This window comes from Manis pentadactyla, chromosome 10 (genome assembly GCF_030020395.1).
Source record: "Manis pentadactyla isolate mManPen7 chromosome 10, mManPen7.hap1, whole genome shotgun sequence".
Classification (NCBI taxonomy): domain Eukaryota; kingdom Metazoa; phylum Chordata; class Mammalia; order Pholidota; family Manidae; genus Manis; species Manis pentadactyla.
Window position 1 is genome coordinate 128,132,243 of NC_080028.1, and position 14,755 is coordinate 128,146,997.

Genomic DNA, 14,755 nt, shown 5'->3' on the forward strand with positions numbered 1-14,755 from the left:
TCAGGAGCCCGGGCTTGGTAGGGTCCTCTGCTTAGGGTCTCACAAGGCTAGGGTTGCATTCTCCAGCCCTCATCTGAGGCTCAGGGACTTCCTGCAAACTCACTAGCTGTTGGCAGCATTCAGCTCCTTGCTATTGAAGGCCAAGGTCCCACTTTCTTACTGGCTGTCAGCAGGGGGCCATTCTCAGCTCTTAGGTGCCACCTGCTGTTTCCTGTCACGTGGCCCCATGTACACAATGGCAATGTGCTTCTTCGCCAGTCAGTGCTGGATAAATGTTCATGAGCTGACTGATGAACGGGAGGCTGACACTGAGTACGTGGTGTGCCAGGGCACAAGCTCAGGAAGGCATCTGGGCTGAGGCGAGCCCTGAGGGAGCCTTCTGCCCACCCCACCCTCCTCCAATCCATCTTCCCTCCCCTGATCCCAGCCTTTCTCCCAAAATGAGGGCCTTAGGCCTCACACCACTTTACACCAGGATGGGAATTCTCTGCTGGTTAAAACTCAGTAACCCCTAAGGCTGAGGGGCCACACTGCCTCCATCTCCAAATATCCTTTCACCATGCAAACAGAACCAAAACCTCGAGTCTCCTGCTCCACGACCTCTATGGCTGCCCATGGCCCACATGCCTTGTCCGTCTGCCTCCCCAAACCACACCCTTCGTTATCCCTCCAGGCCACACCACACTAGCCATCCCTGCCTGTTCTGTCCCCCTGGCTCTGGGAGCCCACAGGCCCCTGGTCCTCTTGCCTCCAGCATTGGCCAGCACCTTTTACTGGCCACTGCTATTGCTGGGTGCCTTCTCCATGCACTTCTGTGCAAACCTCCTGGCACCCCACCAAAAAGACGGAGCCTGATGCTCAGTAGGAGCCTGGTTCCTTAAAGCACAGCCATGGGCTGCACAGCACACCCACCCCTCCGGACCACACAGAACTGGCAAGCCAGGACTGGGGGCTCAGAATATCGGCGTCTCAGACAAGCCCGAGGATCACTGCACACAACTGCGGCTGCCTTGGGTGGAGGGGCTGCGGGAGGCGGTGTCCCCAGGCCAGCCCACGCTGGGTCACTACAGGGACCCAAGAGTGGGAGGCCCCTTTGGAGTTCAGTCTGGGAGAGACCTGAAACGTTCACATTCTGCTCAGGGGGCCAGGACCTCTGACCTTTGTTACCTGGAACCCTGTCATGACAGCCAAGCCCCCTCTCCCGGCCACTGTTGCACACCCCTCCCCAGCCCACTATATGAGTCCCCCATGTCAGAGCTTGTGAGATGCCCTCATTTTACTCTGGAGCAACAGGATGGCTGGGAGCACGTGGACTTCATTCACTGGGCATCCGCTGAGCGCACTGGGCCAGCAATGGGCAAGGGGACACTAGCCATACGGTCCCTGCCCCTGGGGAAACCGCCAACAAGGTGCCCACTGGAGGAGCTCCGGGGAGGGCGACGTAGAGAAAGGAGTGAAGGAACGCGAGGGCTCCGCTGTCCAGCGTCCCGCGCGTGCGGCCCGGCCCACGAGAACGCGCCGCAACGCCTGCGCTGCCCGCAAGGGGCCGGGACACCCTCGCTGGGGGACCCCCCACAGGAGGAGGGGGCTGACCTTGGAGCGCCCCCTCCCCGCCGCGAAGTCAGGGGCGCGGGGCGAGGGGCCGCCCGACGGCGAGGTAACCCGCGAGGCCAGGCAGGGCCAGAGTCCGTGCGTGGGTACCGCCGCCCCGTCCCCGGGCTGCCCCCACTTTAGGGAGCGTCCGCACTTCTCCTCCCGTCGGTCGAACGGACACGCAGCCTCTTGTGTTGGGTCAGCTTATTGGGCGGATTCGACGGACACTCCGCCCAGGGCCCCGATCTGGCCAATTGCGAGGGTTTTCACAGGGCGCCGTGCTCGGGGGATCGTCACCGTGCTGCGACGCTTCAGGGAGCCTTAGGCCTCAGTGCCCTTTGCCCCCCCGTCCCGGTCCCCAACCGCAAGGAGACTTCTGGGACCGGCGCCCGGAGAGCTGCCCGCACGGCATCCGGGGGGCCCTTGGAGATCTCGGCCGCCTCCTTCGCCCACGGCTCGCCGGCGTGTCCTCGAGTGCACGCGCGCACCGCGGGGCGGAGTTTGCAGACGGTCCCTCACCTCGGGGACGCGGCTCCTTTAAGGGTGCATGTGTCCAGGGAGCCGCCTGACTGGAAAGCCGCCCCCGGGCCGGGCTCCCGGGCCGGACGTGGACCGCGGGAGGACCGTAGCGGGGCGCGGGCGGCTCGGGGCGCGGTGCGGCGAGGGCGGTGGGCAGTGCGGGACGGGTGCGGCGGCTCCCGGGGCAGGCGCGCTGCGGGCAGCCCCCGCAGGCCCCGCCCCGCCCCGCCCGCGCGGGGTCCTCGGAGCGCTCGGGCTGCGCGCGGAGCGGGCTCGGGAGGGAAGTCCCGAACAAAGGAGCGCCGCTGCCGCCGCCGCCTCGCTTCCTCGCTCGCCGGCCTGGCCGCCGAGGTGAGCGGATGAGCGGGTGGTCGGGCGGACGGGGCCGCGCCGACGCCAGCCCTACCCGCGGCCCGCGCCGCGGGGCTCGGCCTGGCCTCGCCTGGCCTGGGTTTGGGGGAGGCGGCGGGGCGGCCCGGGCTCCGCGCGGGGCGGGAGTCCGGCCGGTGCGCGTCTCCGAGCGCGGCGCGCGGACCTGTGGCGCGGGCTGGTGGCGGGGCGGCATCTGCACGCCGCGAGCCGCTGTTGGTTGCGTCCGGTATTCCGCGCTGTTGCGGGACCGGGTGCCGGCGGCCCGCGCGGAGTTTCTTTCTGGATCGCCCCGCTGCAGTTGGACGGAGGCCGGAGCCGGTCGCTGCGGGAGGAGGGGGAGGAAGGGAGTGATGGTTCAGGCTCGCGAGCACGGCCTGCAGGCGCTCCGAACCACTGTGTTAGCCGTTTGGTTTGTGTAGCCCGAAAATAGACTTAATTCCTCCGTTTGCAAGGTTGGATTTTTGTTTGTTAACCTTTGAAGACTGCAGCCCCAGTCGCTTCTTGTTGTTAAGGAAACGCTGCCGTTGAGTAGAGAGGACCTACGCGACAGAAAAGGGAGGTGCGCCCTGAGTTAGTCCCGATCCGCTTAAGGCCTTTTGGGGGTTCAGGGGTGCACTCAGCATGCTGTGTGCCTTTGTTTGGTGAGTCTCGGGGTTTGAGACGTCGCTTCAGAAGCAGCCCAGGGTCCTGGGAGCTGTGTCAGATAATGACAGGAGGGTGCAGATAGGGCGGGAGGGTCTTCGAGCGCAGGGAGCTAGGCCCAGGCCAAGCACATGCCACCACCACCGGGGAGTCGGCGTTTGGCTGGGAAAGGTCCGTCCGCGGCTCCTCTTTCACCATCATTGCATCCAGGTGGTGCCGTCACGCGCTTTACTGATGAGAAAGTTGAGGTGGGGGAGATAAGCACCTTGCCCACTCATGCGGGCGGTGAGGAGCTCTGAAGCTGTGCTGGCAGCCAGCACACAGGGTGATCTGAGAGGGTGTTCCGGGACGCTCTGTAACTGTGGGAGCCCCGGAGGAGGGTGGCGGGCTGACCCCAGGCTCCGCGCGGAGAACTGGCCGCTGTCCTGCAGGCTGTCCCCAGTGTCTAGCAGGGGAGAGGTATTCCGACTTGCTGGCCCTGAAGGGTCTGGTAACAGGTGCTCCTCTAGTGCCTCCGAAGGTAGAGTGATTTCAAGTGCGATTCTGAATGAGTCGTGGTTCCGTGTTGCAATTAAAATTTAACAAACTGGCTGCTTTCTCCTGGAGGGCATGAGGCCAACGGGGAGGAGACCCCGGCCTCTGCCTGGGACAGCGCGGGTGTGCCCTGATACGGACCCGGGCTGTTGCACCAGCACCCCCAGGGAGGGGGCCACAGGAGCTCCTGCAGGACCACCCCGCATCATCTCTCTCACCTGAGACAACCACCGCTAAGCCCAAGGGAAAGGCCTCCACAAGCGACTTTGTCCATCAGAGCAGAAGAGGCAGCCCGCCAGGGTCTGGTCCTGGCGCGCAGTCAGCAGGCGGGTGGCCCTCAGCCTGGCCCTGTAGGCTTGTACCGTGTCCGGAGCACTCTTGAGGGTGGTTTTTGCCCACTAGGCCATTCGTGGCTCCTCGGTGCCCAGGATGCTGGCCTGGCCGAGCTCAGACTTGGTGGGGACTCAGCAGCCCTCTACGGGGCTGCTTGGCTTTGATCACAGAGTTTCCGCGTTCGTTGATCAGCAGCTGTGTCCTTCTAGCCCGCGCTGTCTGCTCTGCCTTGGTCGAGGCGAGGGGCCTGCTGCAGAGACGTCTTGTGTGTGCTCCATAGGGAGGGACGCTGGCAGGCGCGGGGGGGGGGGGATTGCTTTGAAAGCCAGTGTGTCCCAGGTGCTGCGGCCCAGGGCCTTGTGTGGAAGGGCATTTCCACTGGCCTGGAGTTGGGTCGAGTTCCATTTAGAAGAAGAACCAGTTGAAGTGAAGGCTTTGAGAATCTTGTGGGAGTGAAGACATTTTCAGATATTGGGGTCACTGCCTGATTCTCACCACAGAGTTAAAGACAGAAGCCAGCTGGTGCTCTCTAACCCTGCCCTCTGTGCCCAAGCCCCCAGAGTGACCTGCTGGCCCTCCTGGCCAGTGCCTACCCCTCCTGCCTGCCGTGGCCCCCACCTCTGGCCCACCAAGCCCTGCTTGATCCGTCTCTGGCCAGGTCGCTGCTGACTGTGCTCCAGGCCAGTCCCAGTGGCCCTGCCCCATATCTCCTGGCACCTCGTCTTCCCGGCACAGGGCTCCCTCCTGTGAGCCGCCAGGGCAGTGACGCTGTATCAGTCCCCGCTGTCGCCTGCTCAAGTGAGTGATCCAGTGTGGAGGAGATGCCCGGGGGCGTGAGCCTCAGCAGCCCCACCCAAGCCCCTCTCAGCAGGGTGCTGGTGCCGGGTCCGTGGGTGGGGATGGGCACCCAGCCAGAGCTCTGGGGTGGTGCGGTGGGGAAGAGAAACTCAGTCTGGGACCCAAGCGTGGGATCATCTGTTTTGGACTAATCTTGAGGTCCGTAGGGTTAGAGCCTTTTAAATGGCGCATTTGGAGGTCAGAGTGCTGGGGCTGGAGGCCATGCCTCCTCACGGAGGTGGGGGTGGGGGGCTTTGGCTTCCGACCCTCACTTACCCTCGTGGTGGCACAAGTACACGCATTTCCTGAAAATGCACCATCCGGTAGGCAGTAACTCAGCCAGCTTCCCAAGACCTGGGCCCCTGGGTGGTGCCACAGGCCACGGTGGCTTTCTGCCTTGGTGACCTCGAAGCCTCCTTCCACTTTGCTTACTTCTAGGGATAAGATTCACCCAAGGCCCCACTCAGAGTTCCTGACTCTGTGGGGCCACCGGGGCCTGGGGATGTGCATTTCGTACCTGCATCAGGTGCCAGGTGATGTGGCTGTGGTGAAGGGGTGGGGGAGCCTGTGGCCTCACGGTCCTGCTCCTGAACTGCTGACCTGACTCCCGCACAGACGCTGTGTGGCAGTGTAGGCCGTGTTTGTGTCTTTAGGGTCCTGGTGGTGGCCAGGCCAGGCCAGGGGGAAGCCAGGGTGGCAGTGGGGTTTGGCCTGCTGTGGGGAGGCCCCAGGAGCTGCTGCAGGAGGGCAGGGAGGTAGCCCCTCCCACCAGTGGGGTTGGAGTGGAGGCTCCGCCCCCTAGCAGGGCAGGCACCACCTTGGTCTCCGCTCTTGTCCCTCAAACTGGCTTGGTGGCATCCTCAGGCTCATGCAAGGCTGTGGTCGCACACATGGCAAAGCCGGGCCGCACTGCGGGTCTCAGGTGTTGTCGTCACCGAAGTTTGTTCTTCCAGACCCGGCTGAGGGCCTCTTGTGGTTGCGGAAGGCGTCCTGTGCTCAGGGACCCTCCGTGTTAGCCTGGGGGGCCGGGCCAGCTGTTGGGCATCTGCTTCTGGAGACGCCCACCCCTGGTCCTAGCAAAGCCTCGTCTGTGGCGAGTCTTGACCTGGGAGTGTCTTCAGTGTCCCTGCGGGTGCTGGAGGCTGCCAGGCACGCGTAGGATCGAGTCCTCCAGCAAGGCCGCCTTCCCATGGCGAAGGGCGTGGGCGCCACCGGGGCTGGGGTCACGGCGAAGTGCGGCGGCCGTGGCCTGGGGTGCGTGCTGGCTGCGCAGCGCCCTGGAGCTGCTGCTTCATCCCCTGGGGCGCTCGAGCAGACAGGCTGAGGCTCTTCGGTCTGGGGGTCTGAGGCAGAGGAGCCTGACGTCCGGGAGTGAGCAGCGCTCTGCCGAGGCGCGCCCAAGGGCAGTTGGGCCTGTGGAAGGGGCAGATGTAGGGGCCCTGGGGGTGCGTGTGTCGGGGGCTGTTTTGGACTTGTCCCAGGTGCATCCAAGCTTCTCTCTGCCCTCTGGCACTTTGCACAAAGTGGCCTTCCAGAATAGGGTTACCCTCTTAGCCAGGCCTGAATCTAAATTGTGAGCCTTTGATGGTAAACTGGGGGGCCTGACGCACTCCCCACCTCCCCACGGGGCAGAGCTGTCCTGCCTTTCCCACCATATCTGGCAGTGGCACACAGGAGTCCCCTGCGAGTGCACAGCACCCCACCCTCACCGCACTGGCAGCTGTGTGACCCTGGGCCTGTGGCTTCCCTCTGTGAACCTGTGTCACCATGGAATGGAGGCTGCACCCTGTGATGTGGGGCCTTGGGAGGGCAGGTTCGTGGGGAAGGTGCCTTCCGGGAGGCACAGGTCTGCAGGAGTGGCCCAGCACCCTCTTCCTTAGCAAACTGCCTGCGAGAGGTGGCTGGGGTCACTGTGGGGGCGTGATGCCCATGCAGCCGTGGGGCTGGGGAGGGGCCTGTGTGCTAAGAGCATGATCTCGTTGGGCCAGGTGTGGGCGGAGGTGCCCCAGCCTTGCCTCTGATGGCGTGCCCGCCCCTCTTTTCCAGGGACTTTGACTATGTCGGGGATTGCTCTCAGCAGACTCGCCCAGGAGAGGAAAGCGTGGAGAAAAGACCACCCCTTTGTAAGGAGAGCGTCTTCTCTGCTTGCAGTGACCGGTGTCCCCTTGGCCAGACCTTGAGTCCTGCCCAGAGGGTTGCGTGGGGCCGGGCTGGCATGTGGGGGAGTCGCAGGGCTGTTCTGGGAGCGCTGGAGTGGGACGCCGTGGCGCTAATAACGTTCCTGTGGTTCTCAGGGTTTTGTGGCTGTCCCAACAAAAAATCCCGACGGCACGATGAACCTTATGAACTGGGAGTGCGCCATTCCAGGAAAAAAAGGGGTAAGAGGGGCAGGGCAGACACCCGGGCTGCTGGTGGGCTCCTGGCAGCAGGTCTGAGCCCAGCAGCTGGGGTATGCTGCCGCCCTTCAGAGGGACTGAGGTTCAAGCGACAGTCTTGCAGCCCACAGGGACAAGGCAAGGGGGACCAGCTCCCCAGGGCAGTTGTAATTCGGAAAGAAGGGGCTGGCCGTGGCGGGGATGGTGGGATGTGGCACCCCTGCTGCACCTGCCCGTGAAGGAGCCGCAGGGAAGGTGGAGAAGGGGCCGGAAGAGTCGGGAGGGCCTCGGGTCGGTCCTTCGGGAAGCGCCGAGGCTGAAGCGGCCTGGACACAGCAGTGCTCCCCCGGGTAGGGCTTTGTGCCTGGGACAGCCGCAGATCCTTGGGTACAGCGGCCAGGTGTCGCCGCCTGGGATTCCTGCTTGGGACCCCCGTGTCCTCCACGAGGCCACAGGCCTCCCCTCGGTGCTGAGGCTTGGCTCTCCCAAGGACTGGCCCGCTCGAAGCATTTGGTCGGGGGGTCCCCAGTGAGCACAGCTGCAGCCCCTCCTGGGTGACTCCAGAGGACGGAGGCGGCCCCTGGGGCGTCTGGGCTAAGCCAGGCCACAGCACCTGCCTCCGGCCCTCGTGGTTTGCTGTGAGAGGCACACACGCCCACCCCTGCTGCTCCCCCAGTCCACTTCCCCGCACTGAGCCAGCAGGAGCAGACCAGACTTTGACCACAAGCTGATGTGGTTTGGTTTGCATTTGTCCAAGCCTCTGTCCAGGGCTTGGTGAGCAGCCCAGCCTTTGCTGAGCCCATTCTTGGCCTCTTGTCTTACCAGGCCTGCTGACCATGCGCCCTGGTCATCTCCCTGCCAGGGGGTGGGGAGGTGTGGGCTGTGGAGCTGGGAGGCTGCCCAGGGACAGGAGGCAAGGCGCCCCTCCAGGGGACGGGTGCACCCTGGCGCTCATGCAGGCCTCCCTGCAGCTGCTCAGGTGTGGTCCTGACCTCATCCTGGGCCGGGGAGAGGCGGCCACCAGGGCCCGCCTGCCTCCTCAAACCCGGCTGTTGCCCCGCCCCCTTTCCAGGGAGGGCTCCTTAGGGCTCATGGAGGCCCTGCCGTCCTGCTGGCAGGGCCAGCCCTCCATGGGCTGGTGTAGGGGCCTGCCTCTGTTGGGTCTCGGGGGGCCCTTGTGACTCCGGGGCCGGTAGCAGAAGCAAGTCCTCGCCTGGCCTGCCCTCAGCAGAGGCCACCTGCACACCTGACAGTAGTCTCATGTCCCAACAGACCCCGTGGGAAGGAGGTTTGTTTAAACTACGGATGCTTTTCAAAGACGACTATCCATCCTCACCACCAAAATGTGAGTAGAACACAGCCCTTGGCCGGCAGAGGCCCGCCGTCCTCCTTAGGGAGCTTGGCCGCCTCTCAGTGGGGGGGTCCACACCGCTCCTGGGAGGGGGGTTTGACCCTGCGGCGGGCTAGCTGAGGATTTGAGTCTGTTTCTAGCCCCGGGGCAGGAGGTCCCAGTAACAGGCCTAGTCTCAGATTCCAGCTCTGACCTGCTGGGGGCTCCTGGGCCCTCAGTGCCTGTCAGGCATAAGGGGCCGCAGGGTACCAGCCCTGGGTATGGATGGGCATGCACAATACACAGGCCAGGGCCTCATCCTGAGAGGGCTCCGTTCGTCCCGATCTGACCACCCCACCTGGCATCTGAGAATTTCACACCCACCTTGGGGCTGGATGTGCGGCCTGAACAGGTAGCACACGTAAGCGCTGTGAGAGGTGCGGGCTCAGGGGGGGCGGCAGGGCGAGGCAGGGCTGCAGCCGGACCGGAGTGACGGAAGCAGGACTGGGGGGGTGCCGCGTCCCCCTTTTTGTAGCTGGAGATGAGCAGACACCATCTGCGGCTGGCAGATTGAGTCACTGCGTAGCCTGGCATGTGGAAAGTGCCCTGTACGTGGTGAGGCAGTGTATAAACGTGTGCCCCTGTGGCTAATAGTCTAGCAGGTGGAAGTGTGTGCCCATTATAATAGCTTCTCACACAAGATTTTCTAAATGAACAATTCGGGTAGCCAGTGGGGTGGACTCTTCGTTTATTTGGGGTAGTTCTTTGCTGTTTGAGTGTTTGTGCCCTGTGCAGTTCTTAACTTTAAGTAGTTTCATTAAGAAATGAGACAAGTTGTAGCTGCTCTCGTCATTTGTGTTGAACATTGCAGCAGGGCGGGATAAGAGACCCCCCACGGGGGGTGGGCCACGGCTGCCCGTGGTCTTTCTCTAAGTATGTGCATTAAGGTCACTGAATAAACGATTAATACACAAAAAATCTGTTTTCGTATAATTGCAACAAATGAAAGTTTTTAACTGTCCTGTTTATAGTAGCGTCGAATATCTTGGAATAAATCCATGAAAGGACATCAAAGACATCCATGCTGAACACCGTAAAACGTTCTGAGGAAAACGGAGGAGAGCCTGAGGCTGGCAGGCTGAGTCCACGGGTGGAGGACGCGGCACTGTGAAGATGTCGGTGCCCCCAAGCGGCTGCGTGCCATCCCGCCGGTGTCCGGGCAGAGCCTGTGGAGACCTGGGTGTGGCGGTGCTGAGCAGCCGCAGCCCTTGGAGTCCCAGGGGCGGGGAGCGGGGGGTGCTTCGAGGCTTGGGTGGGGACCATTAGCAGGATGGGCAGGACGTGGCCCGGACCAGCGCCTGCCCCCGGGACTGGGTGATGAGAGCAGGGCTGCAGAGCAGGGCCCGGCAGCACCGCCTGCGGATGGGTGGGAACAGGCAGCTCTGATGCGTGGACTGCGCCAGTGGGTGTCCCCTCAGAAGGACTCAGTCACCCCTTGCCACAGACAGAAGCCTTCCAGATGGATCTCGATGCCTAGTGGGCAGGAAGAACAGTGCAGCTGCTAGAGGACGACGGTGGGTCACTGTATCCTGTGGGCAAAGGTTTCTTAACCAAGGAAGTACAAATAGTGCTTTAATCCCCATGGGGAAAATGCACGTGAGAGTGACGGGGGAGAAGACTACATGTACAGATCAGTGCTTAACCTGAATATGTCAAGAGCATCTTCAAATCAGCAGGAAAACGCAGCCATAGAACAGGTCCTTCACAAAAGAGGCTCCGCCTGGCCGGCTGGCTTGGGGAAGACACCTGATTTCCCCAGACAGCTGCACATTCCATCCACAGGGTGAACGGTCAGCGGGAGAGGGTGCAGAGCAGCAGGGTCCTGCAGCCACTCGGCAAGAGATGGAAGGCTCCGAGTATTTCCCTTGGAAAGCTGTCTGCTGCATCTGCTGAAGCTAAAATGTTGCCTGTCCTGGGACCCATCCGTTCACTCAACCACACATTTGGTGGAAATGCCGACGTGCTCACCAAAAGGCATGGACAGGCGTGAGTGTGACAGACCCAGCGGGAGCAGCCAGGAGACGCGGACAGCCCGGTGTCCACGAACACAGAAGGGGCGAACGGCCCGGTCTGCAGGGCGGGACTGCGGGAGCCGCAGCCGCTCACAGCACAAGCGGCTCTCCCGCCCGGGAAGGGTGACCAAGCAGGGCCCAGAGCAGTTCCTGCAGCCCCTCGAGAGAGAGAGAGAGACAGAGAGAGAGAGACAGAGGCCCGCCACAGGCCACGTGAGCTGCAGTGTCTAAGGTCAGGAGGGAAGCCAGCCAGCGACCAGAAGGGCGAATGAGCCGCTTGGGGCACTGGTATCACCACTGGTTCACCTGGCTACTAGGTAAGAAATAAGGTTGAGAATCAGACTAAATTAAAATCAAGAACTTGTATTCACCAAAAATATCAAAAGAGTGAAAGGGTGGACTCGGTGCAAGAAGACACCTACCTGCAGGACATTCAGCTGACACCCTGAATCCAGAACACAGGCAAGCAGCAACCCGGGAAGGAGCGTGCGAGGGTCTCGAGCACAACTCTCTCCCAAGAAGGGGCCCTGTGCGCAGCACTGAGCGCAAGGAGCGCACCCTCGGTTGACACCGGGGAAATGCAGATCAGAGCCACAGAGGCGGCACTGTCCCTTACCACCGGCTGAGGCCCTGGCAGCGCTGCCAGGTGTTGGGAGCTGAGACTGGGGGGCTTGCAGACCAGTGCTGCCCTGTGGAAGCTCACAGTTGTCCGGGTGTGCTGTGGACACACCTGACCCAACGTTTTCACATAGTACACCCACGGGCACCAGAGTTCTCGTGCAAGAACTTGTGCCCCCGCTTGCTGTGGCTGCTCGCGTGTGCCTGCAGTGTGGTGGCCAGTCCACGGTGCGGCCGGTGCCCTGGGGCGGACGAGCAGGTGCAGCTGGGGGTGTTCTGGGAGATGGGTCAGCAGGTGTGTCTGTTTTCTGGTGACTCACTAAGCCGCCCTGAACTTGTTGCATTTTCCTGGGTAAAATTAAATAACATTTAAAAATGAGAAGGGGGAGCTCCCAGATGAAGGGGAGGGAGAATGTGCTAGGTCGCCGGCTGTGGGGACGGCCCCTGGGCAGGGCTTGGGGCAGCTCCTTCCTGCTCTGCTGTTCCACGTTTCCTGCCTGCATTCTTTTTTTTAAAGAAAATTATTTTTATTTATTTATTAAAGAATGTGGGATCCTAAAAGCCTGTTTTTGAAGCAGGATCATCGACTTTGAAACAGCCAATCACTTGGAAAGCCCTCAGAGTCTCTACCACCCGGGGAGGCCACCCGGGGCTCTGCCTGCCGGCCTGGGGCTGGGTCCTGCAGGGGGGCGCAGGCACATGCTCGCCCCTCTCTGCCTCCCACCTCTCAGGGCTGCAGTTTTGTCTGTCTGAACGGCTCTTGGCCGCGTGCCCGGGGGCCCGTGAGGCTCTGCAGGGTGGCCGCCGCCACAGCACGTGTCCTTTCTCCCTGTGTCCAGGCAAGTTCGAGCCGCCATTGTTTCACCCGAACGTGTACCCCTCGGGCACGGTGTGCCTGTCCATCCTCGAGGAGGACAAGGACTGGAGGCCGGCCATCACCATCAAGCAGGTACAGTGCACGCGGCCTTGCTGGGGCTGCCCTGGGGACCGGGCCGTGGTTCTCGGTAGCCGAGGCCCATGTTCCAGAGGTTTTGGCCCACTGACCTCCTACCCTTCTGGGTCTGTTTTTGTCTGTTACACAGATCTTATTAGGAATACAGGAACTTCTAAATGAACCAAATATCCAAGACCCAGCTCAAGCAGAGGCCTACACGATTTACTGGTTAGTGGTGACCCGGTCCCACCTGCTGCGGCCCCGCTGGCTCGCGCATGTTCCCAGGAAGCCGGTCTGGGCTGCCTGTGCAGAGGAGTGGCCAGCACGCTGGGGGTATGGGACGGTCCTTGACACCCACGTTATGAAACGCAGGCCCACGTGCATGGCAGCCAGGGTTGGCCCCAGCGGGAGGTCGTGTGGGGCAGCAGGCAGGTGGCCGCTCCCACCGTGCTCCTGGCTTCCTCCTGGTCACACGTTGCCGCGGTGTCCCCGCCCTTCTCTGTGTGGCGCTGGTGACCCGACCGGCAGTGTCCAAGGGTTCTAGTGGGTCGTGGCTGACAGTCACTCGAGCCTGGTGCCACGGTGTGCCAGCGGCCCTGGTTGCTGTGTGGTGTTGCTGCCGCACGGCACCTCTAGGTAAGGCCACTCGGGTCATCACTGTCTGAGCCGAGCCCTGTGGCAGTCCGTGCGGCCCGCGGAGCCAAAACCACCGCCCACTGCTCCTGGCATGTGTGGCGTGTGGGTGTGGTGCCTGGAGCACCACGGCCTCTCCCCATCACACGGGGCTCCTGACCTGCCGTCTTGGGCCATGTGCTCCTCACTGAGACATGGTGCTCTCCCGTATGCGTCCACTTTCAAAGCACCTTTTGTGAAACTCAGTGAAAGTTTTCAGGTCTTTTTCCTTGCACATGAGGCCATGTGACTCTTGGCAGGTGCCCATGGCCCCCAGAGGCTGCCTGTGGCCTCCCTCAGTCAGTGGCAGAGCCAGACATGGCTGCATCTACCCTGGGGCCTCACGGCCACAGCCCCTACAGAAGCCTCCCTTCTCCTCAGGCCTCCTGGGGCAGGATTGCAGGCACTGACCACCCCTGCTGGGCCCTCACCCCCAGCTCTCCGTGGGCAGTTGCTGGGCCGGCAGAAAGGTTCTGCCTTTCCCTGGGCTGGAGCCTGTCACCTGTGCTGGGGCAGAGCAGAGGGGAAATCCTCAGCCTTGTCTGTCTCCCCTGGGAACTTCAGCAAACCCCTGGGCCTGGGAGCAGCCCACAGAGGCCAGGACCCACTGCTCCCTCGGGAGCACGCCGCTCTCAGACCAGCCCCAAGGCGCTCGGCAAGCCCTCCCCTGGCTCATCTCATCCCCACCAGCCTGGAGGTCACATGGCTCCCTGGTAGTGGTCCGTCTGTCCCCTCTGATGGCACACTTGGTGCTGTCATGCCCAGCCCCTGGGGGCCAGAGCTCTCCACTGACCACTGGAGAGCTGCCCCGCGCCTCTGCCCTTGGCATGGCATGCACCCCCGCAGAAACCCCGCCGGGGTCGGTGTTCTCCCCACAGGATGGTTGGGGCTGTTCCAGCCTAAGAGAAGCAAACTGCTGGTCGGTGGTGAGACTGGGCTGCCACCTGGAGGGCCACCCTCTGCCCTCCAGCTCTGCAGCCTGTGCCCGGCGCCCTCAGCCCAAGAGCAGGTGGTGCACCTTCTAACGTGTCTCTCTCTTGACCTCCTCAGCCAAAACAGAGTGGAGTACGAGAAGCGGGTTCGAGCACAAGCCAAGAAATTTGCGCCTTCATAAGCAGCAACCTTGTGGCATCATAAAAAGGAAGGGATTGGTTTGGCAAGAACTTGTTTACACATTTCTGCAGATCTAACTTTGCTCTGTACCACGCTAGTCGCTAGGGGAGGGAGGGCGGTGCCATTTCCATCTGCCGCCGGCACACGGCTCTCGACTTGCTGATCGCCCGGTGTTTCCTACAGGGTCTCTTCCTTCGGTCTTTTGTATTTTTGATTGTTATGTAAAACTTGCTTTTATTTTAATATTGATGTCAGTATTTCAACTGCTGTAAAATTATAAACTTTTTTACTCGCCGCATCCCCCAGAGCACGTTCCCTTGCTCGTGGGTGCAGGCATGCTTGCCGCCAGCCGCTCAGCACTCCCCCCCACCCCGTGGCTGTGCAAACCGAGCCGGCCCGGCCCTCCTCCCGCATCTGTCCTCCCTGCAGAACCTGGGTTGTGTTGCTTAGGATCCTTGAATCCAGAGTCAGCCAGCGTCTCATTTCCGCATCACTTCCTTTGTGTTTATATGGCGTTTTGTCTGTGTTGCTGTTTAGAGTAAATAAACTGTTTATATAAAGGTTTTTGTTGCATTATTGTCATTAAAAGGTGAGGAACAGCCTCGTGTGCCCAGCCCTCCCCCAGGATGGCAGGCCGTGCAGCACACCAGCCTTGGCTACATGACTCGCTATCTGCTCGGAGTGCCAGCACCATGTGGCGCTCACCCTGGTCCTTTGTAAATAGCGCACAAGGACGTGTGTGTGCGTGGGGCTTGTCCCCACCCCAGGTTTCCTGAGCCTCAGCGTGCTGGAGAGGTGTACGTGTGCTCAG

The 14,755-nt window shown here is 62.0% G+C and overlaps 1 protein-coding gene across 1 annotated transcript; it reads left to right on the forward strand.

Annotated features, from left to right (window-relative positions):
* The first annotated feature begins 2,316 nt into the window (after window positions 1–2,316).
* UBE2I (ubiquitin conjugating enzyme E2 I) lies at window positions 2,317–14,505 on the forward strand. Its single transcript, XM_036915868.2, has 7 exons — window positions 2,317–2,463; window positions 6,877–6,953; window positions 7,125–7,208; window positions 8,478–8,550; window positions 12,065–12,174; window positions 12,308–12,387; window positions 13,882–14,505. Exons 2-7 carry the CDS (start codon window positions 6,888–6,890, stop codon window positions 13,943–13,945), a joined length of 477 nt encoding a protein of 158 aa, XP_036771763.1. The 5' UTR covers window positions 2,317–2,463; window positions 6,877–6,887; the 3' UTR covers window positions 13,946–14,505.
* Window positions 14,506–14,755: the final 250 nt, after the last annotated feature.

Bases quoted from the DNA above. Each gene is read 5' to 3' on its own strand.
- UBE2I (XM_036915868.2), top strand. From the start codon at position 6,888: ATGTCGGGGATTGCTCTCAGCAGACTCGCCCAGGAGAGGAAAGCGTGG. The intron at 8,551-12,064 runs GTGAGTAGAACA...CCCTGTGTCCAG, and splicing joins TCCATCCTCACCACCAAAAT to GCAAGTTCGAGCCGCCATTG. The intron at 12,175-12,307 runs GTACAGTGCACG...TCTGTTACACAG, and splicing joins CGGCCATCACCATCAAGCAG to ATCTTATTAGGAATACAGGA.